Source organism: Macaca nemestrina, chromosome 5, assembly GCF_043159975.1.
Source record: "Macaca nemestrina isolate mMacNem1 chromosome 5, mMacNem.hap1, whole genome shotgun sequence".
NCBI classification, from domain to species: domain Eukaryota; kingdom Metazoa; phylum Chordata; class Mammalia; order Primates; family Cercopithecidae; genus Macaca; species Macaca nemestrina.
The window spans coordinates 112,946,333-112,960,276 of record NC_092129.1 but is presented as its reverse complement, the minus strand read 5'-3'; the positions used below and the strand labels follow the sequence as shown (position 1 = coordinate 112,960,276).

Sequence of the window (13,944 nt, the reverse complement as noted above, 5' to 3'; positions counted from 1 at the left end):
CATGTATCTCATCATCTCTTCCCCCACCACCACCGGCATTACAGCACAAAAGTAAACTGCATAAACACACTGTAAATATTCATTGATGTAAATGACACACAAACGGCATTACAAATATAAGCACTGCCTCAATGAATGAACCTCCAATAGCCTTTCAAAATTTGGAGCCCAACCAGGACAGCCCATGGCAAAGTCTTTCCCTTTCATGACTTAGCAAATGAACACTGCACAGAGCAAAGGCAACACAAAGTAGTATTCATCCTCTAGTGTATGTCAACATTTAGAGAGGATTGGACCATATAAAAATGGTATTTGTAGGCCAGGCACGATGGCTCACCCCTGTAATCCCAGCAATTAGGGAGGCTAAGGCAGATGGATCACTTGAGGCCAGTAGTTTGAGACTAGCCTGGTCAACATGGTGAAACCCTGTCTCTACTAAAAACACAAAAATTGGCTGAGTGTGGTGGTGTGGGCCTGTAATCCCAGTTGCTTGGGGGCTGAGGCATGAGAATTGCTTCAACCCAATAGGTGGAGGGTACAGTGAGCCAAGATCGTACCACTGCACTCCAGCCTGGGCGACAAAACAAGACTTTGTCTCAAAAAAAAAAAAAAGGGGGGATATTTGGAGGCCACATAACTCCTCTTTCATGAGAGCATTTTTATTACTTTATTTACTTTGTATTACCACAATAACACATGTTCACTGGAGAAATGTTAGAAAATACAGGCAAGCAAAAACAATAAAATCATTCTTAATTTCAGATATGTAGAGTTTTTTTCTTTAACAATATATTGTGACACTTTCCCAATCATTAGACTTCAACATCATTTTTTAAAGTTGTCTAATATTCCATTATATAAACCTACCAATATTCATTTAACCTATCCCCCATCAGAGGAATTTTAACTTCATTCCAATGTTTTGTTACTGTAAACAGAAATGCAATGAAATGAGTTTATTCCTTATTTGTTTTACAAATTCATAATAATTTGGCATTTAATATAACCCTGCTCCCTTCCCCAAACACTTGCAATTAACCCAAAAGTAAATTTCCTTCGTTTATGAAAAACTGATTTTTTATCCAGTCTGAAAATCTGCTCTCCGCTTTGGCTGTATGATCTGAAGCAAGCTCTTTCCTGGCCGCCTGTATCCAGTGACTAATAAGTAGTCAGCATTCTTGGCTCTGGCTACTTAGCTTACTTGTTCAGGTCATAAGGCTAATGGGGTCAATGTCATGGGATGTGAGCTTGCTATATACAGGCCAGTTAGTTACAAGTCCAAAGACTATTTCTGTAACTCCAGACAGCTGTCATTTAAAAACTGGCTGTTAGTTTCCAAGGAACTGGGCAAAAGAGCATAGGTAGATCCACACAAATCCATCACCAGTACTGGAAAGATAATGTGTCAATAGCTTCATCTTGCCCATAGAAAACAGTTCAGAAAAGTATTCATATTTAAAACTGGGGAGGCTGTGGAAAAACAAGAAAGAATAATATTGGCAAGACAATTGGCTGACCTTATACATATCTTGGCTTATCAGCTTAGTGTGTGACTATCCTGCCATTTCCACGTGAGAAAAATTCAGCAACACGTTTCAAATTGCGGATGGTGGTGGTATTTAACTGGCAATATTCTCTTGCAGCTGACACAGCCCTTGGCACTGATGATGTATATGATGAAAAAGGATGCCAGTGTGATGTATCAGTGGAAGACCTCACCCCACCACTTAAAACTGTCATTCGAGCTATCAGGTTGGTGAAATCCTGAACAAAGTGATTCAGAGACATATTTATGATTAATTGAATTACGATGTTGCTAAATTCTTTTTCTGCAGGTAAATGTCCTGGAATAAACACTTTCCCTTTTCCTATTCATCCATATGCCTATTGAATTGTGAAATATTTGTTTCTTAATAGAAAACTCTGCTGTGTTCAACACAGAGTTATAAAACGTGGGTGGGATTTGAAAAGCCAGGTCATGTTTGAGAGATTACACGAGTCTTGGCTTGTCATGTGTATTTACTGCTTTAAGGACATATAGTTTATTGATGCAATTGGATTTTTAAATTATTTTTATGACTTGCTCCAATCTATATTCTGTATAGAATTGTATATCAAAGAAAAGGCCTTGTAGGTTATTTCAAAATGGGTGAGTTCTGAAAATGGGAAACCCAAAAGTATTTTGCAGTGACTTAGTCTTATTACCCGAAATGTAATTGTTAAAGGCTGATCTTAATTTGCTTCCTCTACTGGTGGCAGAGAGCTAAGAGAGTATACCTAGCAACTTAAATTTACATTTTCCATGACCTTTCCCACCACACACACACACACACAGACAGGCGCGTGCATGTGCGCACACACACACGCAATCAAGATCTGGACTATATTAACTGCTGCATGCTCAGCTGGCCCAGTTTAATCCTTTTGGGAGAATTTGTATATGTCAGGGAATGCTGAGTAACTATATTGCAAAAAAAAGAAATACCTCTGCCTGTTGGTGAAAAACTAGAAGAAAGTTCAAAATATCCAAACCAGGCCAGGTGCGGTGCCTCATGCCTGTAATCCCAGCACTATGGGAGGCTGAGGGGGGCAGATCACTTGAGGTCAGGAGTTTGAGATAAGCCTGGCCAACATGGCGAAACCCCATCTCTACTAAAAATACAAAAATTAGCTGGGTGTGGTGGCGGGCACCTGTAATCCCACATACTTGGGAGGCTGAGGCAGGAGAATTGCTTGAACCCGGGAGGTGGAGGTTGCAGTGAGCTGAAATCATGCCAGTGCACTCCAGCCTGGGCAACAGAACAGGATTCTGTCTCCAAAAAATAAAATAAAATAAAATATCCAAACCAATTTAGCTATTCACATGTTTGGTCTAATCTTGAATATTAGTATGATTGATTACTTATTTCTGTTTTTAGTTGGTCATTTGGCATCATGTTAGACATTTATTTACTCTAGAGTTGAGAGTCACTGGGAAAGCAGAAATGAGTTCTAAAGATTTTCATAAATGTTTGTGGGGGCAAAGAAAATCATGGTGTGATGAAACTCCAGAACATGTTTAAACACTATCTGTAGCAGCAGACTAAAAAAAAAAAGTGAAGTCCAATTACTTCTCAATGGAACCCTCAAGTCACAAACCCTATGGGTGAAGAGATTACACCTTCCTATTTGGCCTGGACAGTCCCAGATTGTGCCTCTAGTCTCATCATTAGTGTTAATAATGCTCCCATCTTTCTCAAAGTATCCCTGTTTGGACAACCAATTATACAGTCCCCCTATCTCTGGTGAACCTAGAAGCCTTGGGTGATGTATACGCCCGGATAACTGAGAATATGTAGTGAAATGTTGTCTGAAGCCTTCAGTTAAAGGGATAGAGAGGATTTAGAACTGCACTGTCCAATATGATAGCCACTGGCTACTTGAGGCTACTGAGGCTATTTAAATTTGAATTAATTAAAATGAAATACATTTTAAAATTCAGTTGATCAGTCGCACCATTCATATTTCAACTGGTCAATAGCCACAGGTGGCCAGTGGCTACTTCATTAGACAAAGAAACAAAACATTTCCCTTGTCACAGAAAATTCTATTGAACATTACTGGTCTAGAAGTCACCTTGAAATTTTTCATGTGTTGAGTATATCCATAAAAGACCCTAAAGTGAAGGTGGGGCAATTCAGTCCAGGAATTAATCTGACTTGCAGCAAGTATGGAAAATCTTATCTAGTGAGAGCAGATTAGGCTTCCTAAAAGTCATACTTAACCCAGTTTATGTCATTTCCCAAGACCTTCTGAAGCTTTCTGCTTTTGCTTTACAACCTATAAAATGGATTGTGAGCTGCAAGAAAGAAAATGAAATAGGTTTATTCTGCTAGCTAAGCACTTTAGCAATGGCTTAAGATTTACTTTGTTATTCTTCTTGAAACTCGACTGATTTTTGTGACGTCCTTTGCAGAATTCCTTTGCTTTTCAGAATTCTTTCTTGGTTCTTATTTTTAATGGAACTTTACTATTTACATGTCTATCTTTTTGTGGATTCCTGATGTTTTCTGCTTGCTGCGTTGTGATACCTGAGGGAGATGTTTTTCTCCTCCATATCCTGATTCTGCTTAGTGGTTTTTCATCACTTCTAAATTCCATTTCAAATTAACAGATTATGTCGCTTGAACCCAGGAAGCGGAGGCTGCAGTGAGCCGAGATGGCGCCACTGCGCTTCACCCTAGAAGACAGAACAAGACTCTGTCTGAAAAATAAAAATAAAATAAAGAAAATACAATTAAATTAACAGATTCTGTAAAAACCTAATAGCTACGCTCAATAGCTTAATAACCTAATTGAAAATTTTTTATTCATGGTGTACTTAATTTCTAAAGATACTTAATTTAAAAACCAACCAATACAATGAGCAGTTCTAAAAAGAAGTTTGCAGGTGTAAGTCCTAAATCTTATGCACAAGGGTTCTTTTCCTAAGGAGTTTAATTATGTTAATAAGTTCAACAGCAGTTGCCGGAGGGTATACGTATATGACTGACTGCGAGTGTGAAACATCTATTATTCACCCCTAAAATAGTAACTTTGGGCATTTTTCTTGTCATTTTTTAATTGTTAGAATGTTTAATATGAATATTTAAATATGCCTTTTGGGCCGGGCGCGGTGGCTCAAGCCTGTAATCCCAGCACTTTGGGAGGCCGAGACGGGTGGATCACAAGGTCAGGAGATCGAGACCATCCTGGCTAACATGGTGAAACCTCGTCTCTACTAAAAAATACAAAAAACTAGCCGGGCGCGGTGGCGGGCGCCTGTAGTCCCAACTACTCGGGAGGCTGAGGCAGGAGAATGGCGTGAACCCGGGAGGCGGAGCTTGCAGTGAGCCGAGATCTGGCCACTGCACTCCAGCCTGGGTGACAGAGCGAGACTCCGTCTCAAAAAAATAAATAAATAAATAAATAAAAATAAATATGCCTTTTGTATTTCAGTAACTCTTGCAATAGTAGTTTTTCCTAACAGCCAAATTAAAATGTGTAACAAAAACTATGTATTCCACTGCAAGGATGACAATATGGAAAATAATATTACTATCTTCACAAAGAGCAAAGTAAGAGTTCTTATTTTCAGTTATCAGTATTTATTAAACATCTGCCATTTTTTAGAGATGATTAAGGACACTCTTTGAACTTGTCTGAATTCTATTATCCAAATGCACTCTGACACTTTTTAAAAAATAAATAATGTCACTGTTTATGGTACATAGTAAAGAATGACTATTCTTAGACTATTTCCAAACTATGTCTTTTACTCAGAAGAAAACTTAGTTTTGTATATTTCTTCCAGAATTACCATAGATTTTTCTCAAAATATCATTTCAGGGAAATGCAAAAATTTGCTGGAAATGTGTTTTGAAACTCACCTCTAGGAGTGAAGACTGTACTTATTTTTAACAAAAGCCCCATATTTTAGTGATTCAGTTCAATGTTAAGTTTCTTTTTATCCACTCATAGAAATTAGTTCCTAAATGGAAAGATAAAATTAGCAGGAAAGTAAACAAACAAATGGATAGACTCTAGAGGATTCTACACACTCACTTATACCTATTTCATAGTAGATCACCTGTTTTTCTATCACTGTCTTAAAACTATAGCCCATAAATTACCTAGATATGTTCCTTCACAGTGTCAAGCATCTGGCTAACTGGGACTATCTGAAGGTAACGGACTATTCCCTTTCATGCTAGTACTTGGCTTTGTAGTCATTACATACAAATATATGAATCTTGGGCAAAATTTTACACAAAAATTAATATATCTTTTTAAATTTGAAATAACAGGCCAGGCATGGTGACTCATACCTATAAACCCAGCAGTTTGGGAGGCTGAGTTGGGCAGATCACTTTAGCTCAGGAATTCAAGACCAGTCTGGGCAACACGGTAAAAACCTGTCTCTAAAGGAAAAAAAAAAAAATGAATGATACTAAAATAACAAATATTTGAAAGTCATATACACCTGCATATTTATGGAAGAGCCCCAGAATAATAACTTTTTGAAATATAACAGAAATTATATTTATGTACTGAACTGGCAGGTAATTTATCAGATATGCACACCAACGCAACATATAAGTACTGTGTAAAGGATTCACCATTTGGGGGAAAGAGCTTTGTTAAAACAGTGCAGTGCAAAGCTTACCTGCTTCTTACCAGTATTGTTTTCATAGAATTACTACATCTAGAATCAAGGTTCCTCTTTTTTTTTCAATTTTTAAAACTATTTCAACAGATATAAAATTACCCTGTCAAATTGCTATTAAAAGTTTCTAAGCACTAATCTCTTCACGGATTGGTACCCAATGGTTGGTGAAGCTGCTCTGGTCCTCAGACCACACTTTTAAGGCCACTGTTAATAAGAACCTCAGTGACAGTTGTTTTCCTGTCAGTTTGTTTTATACAACCATGTTTTCTGTCATTTGTCAAGAACTGAATCAAAATACCGTACAACCTGTTCTTTTTGTGAATATCAACAAAACCACTGATGCAGATTACTCATTATTTTGAAGAGAAATGACCAAGAAACTATCGATTGTGTCTTGCTCTTTCCGTCTCTTACTATCTCCATGCAATAATGGTCATGCCTGCTATGTTTCACTTTATGCATCCTTTTCTTTCCCAGGCCAGACTAGCCTTTTAGAGAATCAAATAAATACATGAATAAAGTCCAGGGTGAAAACTCAAAGAAGTCTTTAGTTGAAGCTGAAGCCCGACTTTATACTGGTACCATTGGCTAATTCTATCCCCTCCTCCCACCCTCCCTGAAGCTGCTAGGGAGAAGTAGTCCAAGAAACAGGACAGCCTCTCTACACCCTTGAGCAACTCACACTCCCTCTTCAAGCTTCTGTTTCCTCATTGGCAAACTGGGGATGGTAATGGTATTGACTTCATAGGGTTGTAGTAAGGAATTAATAAATGAATAAACATTTGCAAAGCACTTAGAACAGTATACATGGTCAGCACTATGTAGATGCTAATATTATTACCCTTGAGTTGTCTGGACTCCTTATGCCTTCCAGCATGCTGCCTCCACTGCCCATCCTCTGCTCTGGGTCAGCCTTTTCCTTTCTGAGCTCCACCCGCTTCCATGATGAGTCACATGAGAGGAGCACTTTGTTGCCTCTTCTAAAGGATACTCCCATCTTCCAAAACATATACAGCCTCACCTGCTTGCATCTCCTTCACCTGGAAGCACTTGCCATTTTCCCTTTGAAGTTACCTTCCCACCACCTGGGCTGAGAAATTACTCAGAGCTGGAAGAGCAATTATTTTTTTTTTTTTTTTTTTTTTTTTTTTTTTTAGACAGAGTTTCGCTCTTGTTGCCCAGGCTGTGGCACGATCTTGGCTCACCACAACCTCCACCTCCCAGGTTCAAGCAATTCTCCTGCCTTAGCCTCTCGAGTAGCTGGGATTGCGGACATGCGCCACCATGCCCAGCTAATTTTGTATTTTTAGTAGAAACAGGGTTTCTCCATGTTGGTCAGGCTGGTCTCGATCTCTCGACCTCAGGTGACCCGCCACTTCGGCTTCCCAAAGTGCTGGAATTACAGGCATGAATCACTGTGCCTGGCCTGGAAGAGCAATTTTTTTCACCCATGAAGAGCAACCATGAGTCAATGTTCCAAGTAAATCTCACCTCTTTTCTCCTCAAGGTGAGCTTGCAGCCTTCCCAGGCACCCTCTGAAGAAGCAACAGGACAATGAAAGGAAGAAGTTAGCTCTTCCCTCTCCCTCCCTGACCCTTGTCGAAGCCTGATTAGAGACTCTTAAAGCTCTTCCCAGGGGTTCAGTGCATGCATCTGAAAAATAGCTCTTGAGTTTCAACTGTGCACCAGGCACAGAGATAAACGTTAACAAGAAAGATGGATCCCTGCTGAGAGTTGTGAGGAGCTACCAGAAAAGTAGAGTCGATTACAATGCAGAGCAGCATATTACTACAATGACAGAAGTCCAGGACGGTTTAGGCCAACCTATATGGGCACTTTTGGGGAAGGTAGCATTTGGGAAGACTCTAAAAGAAGGAAAAGAAGAAATCTGGTAGATTGGCCGGGCGCGGTGGCTCAAGCCTGTAATCCCAGCACTTTGGGAGGCCGAGACGGGCGGATCACAAGGTCAGGAGATCGAGACCATCCTGGCTAACATGGTGAAACCCCGTCTCTACTAAAAATACAAAAAAAAACTAGCCGGGCGAGGTGGCGGGCGCCTGTAGTCCCAGCTACTCCGGAGGCTGAGGCAGGAGAATGGCGTGAACCCGGGAGGCGGAGCTTGCAGTGAGCTGAGACCCGGCCACTGCACTTCAGCCTGGGCGACAGAGCGAGACTCCGTCTCAAAAAAAAAAAAAAAAAAAAAAAAGAAATCTGGTAGATATGTAGGAACTAGCCAGGTTACTAAGGAGGGTGATAGAGGATGGGCAGAGAACACTGCAATTGCAAAGAAGCAGAAGTGAAGGTGGCATTAGAAAGTATGGGTGACAGTTGAAGGTGGAGGACAAGGATGAGGAGAGTATGGCTGAAGGGAGGAGGAGGAACCCTAAGAATGAACAGGAATGTGGAGGATTCTAAGTACAGAAATGAATTTATCAGATCCGTGCATGATATGGTTTGGATCTGTGTCCTTGCCCAAATCTCGTGTCAAACTGTAATCCCCAGTGTCGAAGGAGGAGCCTGGTGGGAGGTGATTGGATCATGGGGGCGGATTTCCCCCTTGCTCTTCTCATAATAGTAAGTGAGTTTTCATGAGATTGGTGGTTTAAAAGTGGGTAGCACCTCCCTCCCGCTTCTCTCTCTCTTCCTGCTGCTCCGGCCACATAAGAAGCCTGCTTCCCTTTTGCCTTCCGCCATGGTTGTAGGTTTCATGAGGCCTCCCCAGTCATGCTTCCTGCAGAGCCTGCAGAACTATGAGCCAAAGAAACCTCTTTTATTTATAAATTTTTCAGTCTCAGGTATTTCTTTATAGCAGTGCAAGAACAGACTAATACAGTGTTTCATTTGAAAACTTGGAAAGATGACTCTGATTGCAATGTAAGGAATGTATTGGAAAGAGAGAACTATTATTACAATACCTGGATCTGCTGGGGCCTGAGCTGGGCAGTCACGATGGAGAAGAGTGAAGGATGGATTTCAGACAGGATTTGAATATTTACTGATTGGAGAGGATGGAGGGAAAGAACAGGAGGAATCAAGGATGGCACATCTGAAGGATGGTGAGACAGGCTGGCTTGAGGGGAGATGGTGCATTATTGCGAGTGTTGAGTTCAAGCAGTCACAGCAGGGCCCAACAGGTAGGTGGATCTCTGGATCTGACATCCAGGAGAGCAATCTGGAATATGGACAAATTTGGTAGCTGTCAGCACAGAGATAAATGGTTTGCAGAAGTCTCACCCCAGGGAGTAAAAAGAGAAGATGGTCAACACAGAAGTCTAAGGTTCACAAACAGGAGCTGCAAAAGTAAGAATGCTCTGAAGGAGACAGATTCAAAGCAGCCAGACAGATGGAAAACCAGGAGAGTGTGACAGAAGAGGAGCCAGAGGAGGAAAGTGTTTCAAGCAGGAGGCAGATGTTAACGCTGTTAAATGCCGCTAAGAGGTCAAAGAAGATAAAAAATGAGAAGGTCCTTTGAAAGTGACAACAAGGAGGTCATCCGTGACTTCGGAGAAAAATTCAGTAGAAGGAAAAGGGTTTGAAGCCAGATGGTAAATAGAACACTTTCTTAAATTACCAGAATCTTTCACTCTAATATGAACATAGATGAAGTGTCAAGAATTTCTTTGTAACTAGCAAAGGCTCATCAACTCTTCTAAAATAGCTCAGATCTGATCAGCGAACTGAAGAACCACTAATGACATTTCAGAGTTCCTGAAGTGGGTATGCAAATCAGGCCTCACTGTTACCCTGGGTTGGGTGATAAAGTTTTTCAGTTTTCTTGCCCCTGTGTTCTTCCTGTTCTGAAAGGCATGTATGGGACCATTATCTTCACCATCCCTAAAATGCAGTCTCAGCTGTGAATCCTTCTTACATCTCACTTCATATTTCAGGCAAGAATACTCCGTAAGTAAAGAAGAGGCACATGTTTGCCATTGTGGGTTTTGTTAAATCTACAGGCTGTTTAATCATCACCAGTTCTTAATTTTGCTGATGGCATCTCTGCTATTTTAGCAGAGGTGATGAGTCTTTGTTTGCAAGTCACTATTAAGACATTCTTGACAGTCAATCTATGACATGTTACAGTAAAGGATGCTGCTAAAAGAACATTTTATGGATCATTTAGCACATATCTTTAAAATCAGCTAATATACTCCCTGGAATGTTCTTTTTGCTTGTTTTTGTTTTGAAGGTAATTACTTGTGGCTACATTTGCTCTGAGGCTCTGTTAAAGTAGTGTTTTCACTGAAGATGCACTTACTTTGTAGCATGTGAGATATTCAACCTTTTATTTGACTATAATTTAAACTGAGTTTTCTATTATTTGCTAAAAATATAGAATCTCCTATTCCATGCTAAAAATATTTCAAAGTAGTCAACATGTATAGTCAATTTATTTATTTACTTATTCATTTCACACTTTAAAATGTATGCAAGATTTTACACTCCTAAGAAAACAAAATCCCTAAATTTAGTCGCCATATCAATGCTTACAAATTCCTGGCAGGAAGGACTTCCTCGGATCTGGAAGTTCTTGCTTGGGTTTTACTACTCTTACACTCTTAAAAGAAAATCCAACAAAATCTGCAGGAGGGGTCAGGTGCAGTGGCTCAGGCCTATAAAATTTCAATACTTTGGGAGGCTGAGCTGGGAGGATGGCTTGAGCCCAGGAGTTTGAAACCAGCCTGGGAAACATAGCGAGACCCATCTCTACAAACATTTTTTTAAAAAAAAGCTCTGCAGGAGAGCCTACTAGATCCTGCATATAAAGGACAATAATGGCAAGCATTAGGAGAACAAGTCTACTTTCAGTGGTGGAAACAGTGTGGCCAGAGAATGTCTGAATGTCCTAAGTGAGCCAGATGGAATATCTGCTTGCCCCTACAGTGAGAACATCAGACAAACTGTACACACGTGGAACTAATTTACATTTCTCTATTAAGAGTTAAAACCAAGAAAATGAGACAAATCAGTGCATCCAGGGACTCCTGGGGTTCCTTGGTCTTGTCTAGTAACCCAATCTAAGATGAAAGAAGAGTGGAGGAATCCTAGGTATATAATTTTATAACTTGCTTTGCAGGTTATGAAACTGTCAGAGTTTAAATACTGTAAACACAAATACAAATCTATATTGTTGAATTATGTTTATGTATTAATAGGAAAACAGCATTAAAAACTATTCTAAATAACTAACACATATGCTTTCAATAGTGACCCAAATTATCAAGCCCTGCAGCCCTAGTTGTCTGCTGGATTTGTTCCATGATCAATTTCGAGTGAGGACTGCCTCAGGGGAAATTCTGTGATCAAAAGGCTCTGGGTCACCTGAAGGATGAGCCCTGGGGTCCGTGCTTTTAAGACAGATAGATGCTGTATTTCTCATGGAGGGTCAGAAATCAGAAGATAGAATTTTCCAAACTGGAAGAGGGAGTATTTCAGTCTGTTTTCTGATGTTTATAACAGTATCTGAAACTGAGTAGTATAAGGAAAATGAATTTATTTCTTACAGTTATGGAGGTTGGGAGATCTTAAGGTGGGAGGTGCACCTGGTGAGGGCCTTCTTGTTTGTGGGGACTCTCTGTGGCATCCTGAGTCAGCACAGGGCATCACATAGCAAGGGGACTGAGCATGCTATGTGCTAGCTTAGGTCTCTCTTCCACTTCTTATAAAGCCACCAGTTCCCCTCTCATGATAGCTCATTAATCCATTAATCCATAATTCATTCATACAGACAGAGCCCTCACGATCCAATCACCTCTTGTAAGTTCCACCCCTCAATACTGCCACTTTGAGCATAAAATTTCAACATGAATTTTGGAGGGGACATTCAAACCATAACAGAGGGATGTGAAATGCATGTCAGTAGTGTAAGTTAACCCAAATAACCACTATAAAGTGAGGGATTAAAGGAGAGAAACCCACATCCACCCCATAAACATAAGATCTGCAATCACACGGGGGCCATTCAGCAACCTTCAGAAACTTAATAATATCCCCAGAGATGAGGGTGCGAAGTAGGTAAAGGACTGTCATCTCCTCCAGAAATCATTTCTGATCACCTCTACCAGTCTGGGTTAAACACCCCTCTTCTGCATTCCCATATCACCCTGGGCTTCCCAGCACCTTGCACATCACAAAGTGAATTTTAACTGTCTGCCTACTTGTCTGTGTGCCTTACTAGACTGCAAGTGCCCCAGCAATAGGATTTGTTTCTTCATCGCTGTATCCCTGGCATCTAGCACAGAAGCTGGCATATAGTAGGCACTCAATATATGTTTGATGAATGAATGAATGGACAAATTCTCGAGTCCCACTCATCAGGCCTCACTGGGGGAGGCAGTCACATGAAGCTTATCTAGAGAGCTCCAAGCTCTGGACAAATGAGACTCTCAAATCCTATCAGAGCTCACAGTTGCAGCAACCATTGTCTTGCACCATGATTGTAAAGAGGAAGAGACTGGGGACCAAATGATCATTGTCATCACGTAGGAGGCTTCTTTAACTCTGCCAGCTCCCAGCAGTTAAAAGTTTGGAGCCTAACACAATACTCAGCACAACGTCATAGATACTCAATGAATATTCATTGAAAGAATGAATGAATCAGTCACTTTAGCACTTCCTTTCCCTTCCAAGGTTATCCTTTGAAAAATTAATGGAACTTCTTAACCACTTCTTTCATGAAACTTCAGACCTCACTCAAGGAAGGAGAGGCATTTGGGTTCTGATTAGAGATCTGACACCAAGGCACCCTGACGCCATGCCTATGGGTCTGACATGTGCGACTTAGAAGATTTTGCAAGCCGGCATGAATCATGATCACTTCTTTGCATGACAGCAGGGATTGTTCCACCCCCAACACACTCCACCACCACACGCCACCGCCACCCCAATCCTGTCTCTACTCCAGTGGCTTTCAACCTTGGCCGCACATTAGCATTACCTGAAAAGTTTTGTAAAATCTTTGGACCACGCCCTGGAACAATTAAGACAGAATTTCTGGAGGCAGGACCCAAGCATTTTTTAAAGCTCCCTAGGTGATTCCAAAGAGCAGCCAAGCTTGGGAAGTACTGCTGTCTTGACAGTCAATCAAACTGCCTCTTCAGTTCACAGTTGGCTGAGCCCTCTCCGCCCTGCACATGGTTTGGCTGCTGGCTGGGTCCGTCCATCTGTTTGGTGGTGGCAGCAGTCACTGCTGCTTCTGTTTTCTCATCGTTCTTATCGCTGCATATTCATATGCAATATTTTTACCCAAATTTAGAGGATTGGAATAAGACTTTTGTAAGATTTTAGAACTCATGGCAGCACAACAAATGCACCTACATTTCCTTATAAGTGCACATGTGTTCGTGTGTATATATAGATGTCGTCTACCCAGAGTTTCACTTTGCTTTAGTTATTTCTTCATGCTCAGAAAATTGTATGAGCAGAGTTCAGTTTCAAGAGGATGTACCAGTTTAGGTTTGTGATGAATCTTTTCCACCCTCTAGTGGTACTGCTGGGACATGTCAGTTTTGTGCGATAGGTTTATTGGGCTCCTAGTCTGTTCATAACCAACAGCATCAAGGGAGACAAACCTTAGGGGTCTTTTGCTCTTTGCTGCTGTATTAGTCCCAGTGATGCAGTTTACCCTCATGAAGAAAAGAAGCAGGTGAGTATGTGACTTATTCCTCAGCCTTTTGCTGGTCCTCCAAAAGGCTGGTCATAGGTGCTTAATGAATATTCAGTGAAAGAATGGATGAATCAGTCACTTCAGCACTCCCTTT

General features: G+C 40.8%; 1 protein-coding gene across 6 annotated transcripts in view; it reads left to right on the top strand.

The window, feature by feature from the left end:
• The window catches only part of LOC105479465 (potassium voltage-gated channel subfamily Q member 5), a 566,685-nt gene that overhangs the window by 535,196 nt on the left and 17,545 nt on the right, over window positions 1-13,944 (top strand). For all 6 annotated transcript variants that reach the window (XM_011737415.3, XM_011737416.3, XM_011737418.3 and 3 more), the window contains one exon: window positions 1,644-1,752. In XM_011737415.3, coding sequence (XP_011735717.1) covers window positions 1,644-1,752 — 109 coding nt within the window. The remainder of the gene's footprint in view (window positions 1-1,643; window positions 1,753-13,944) is intronic.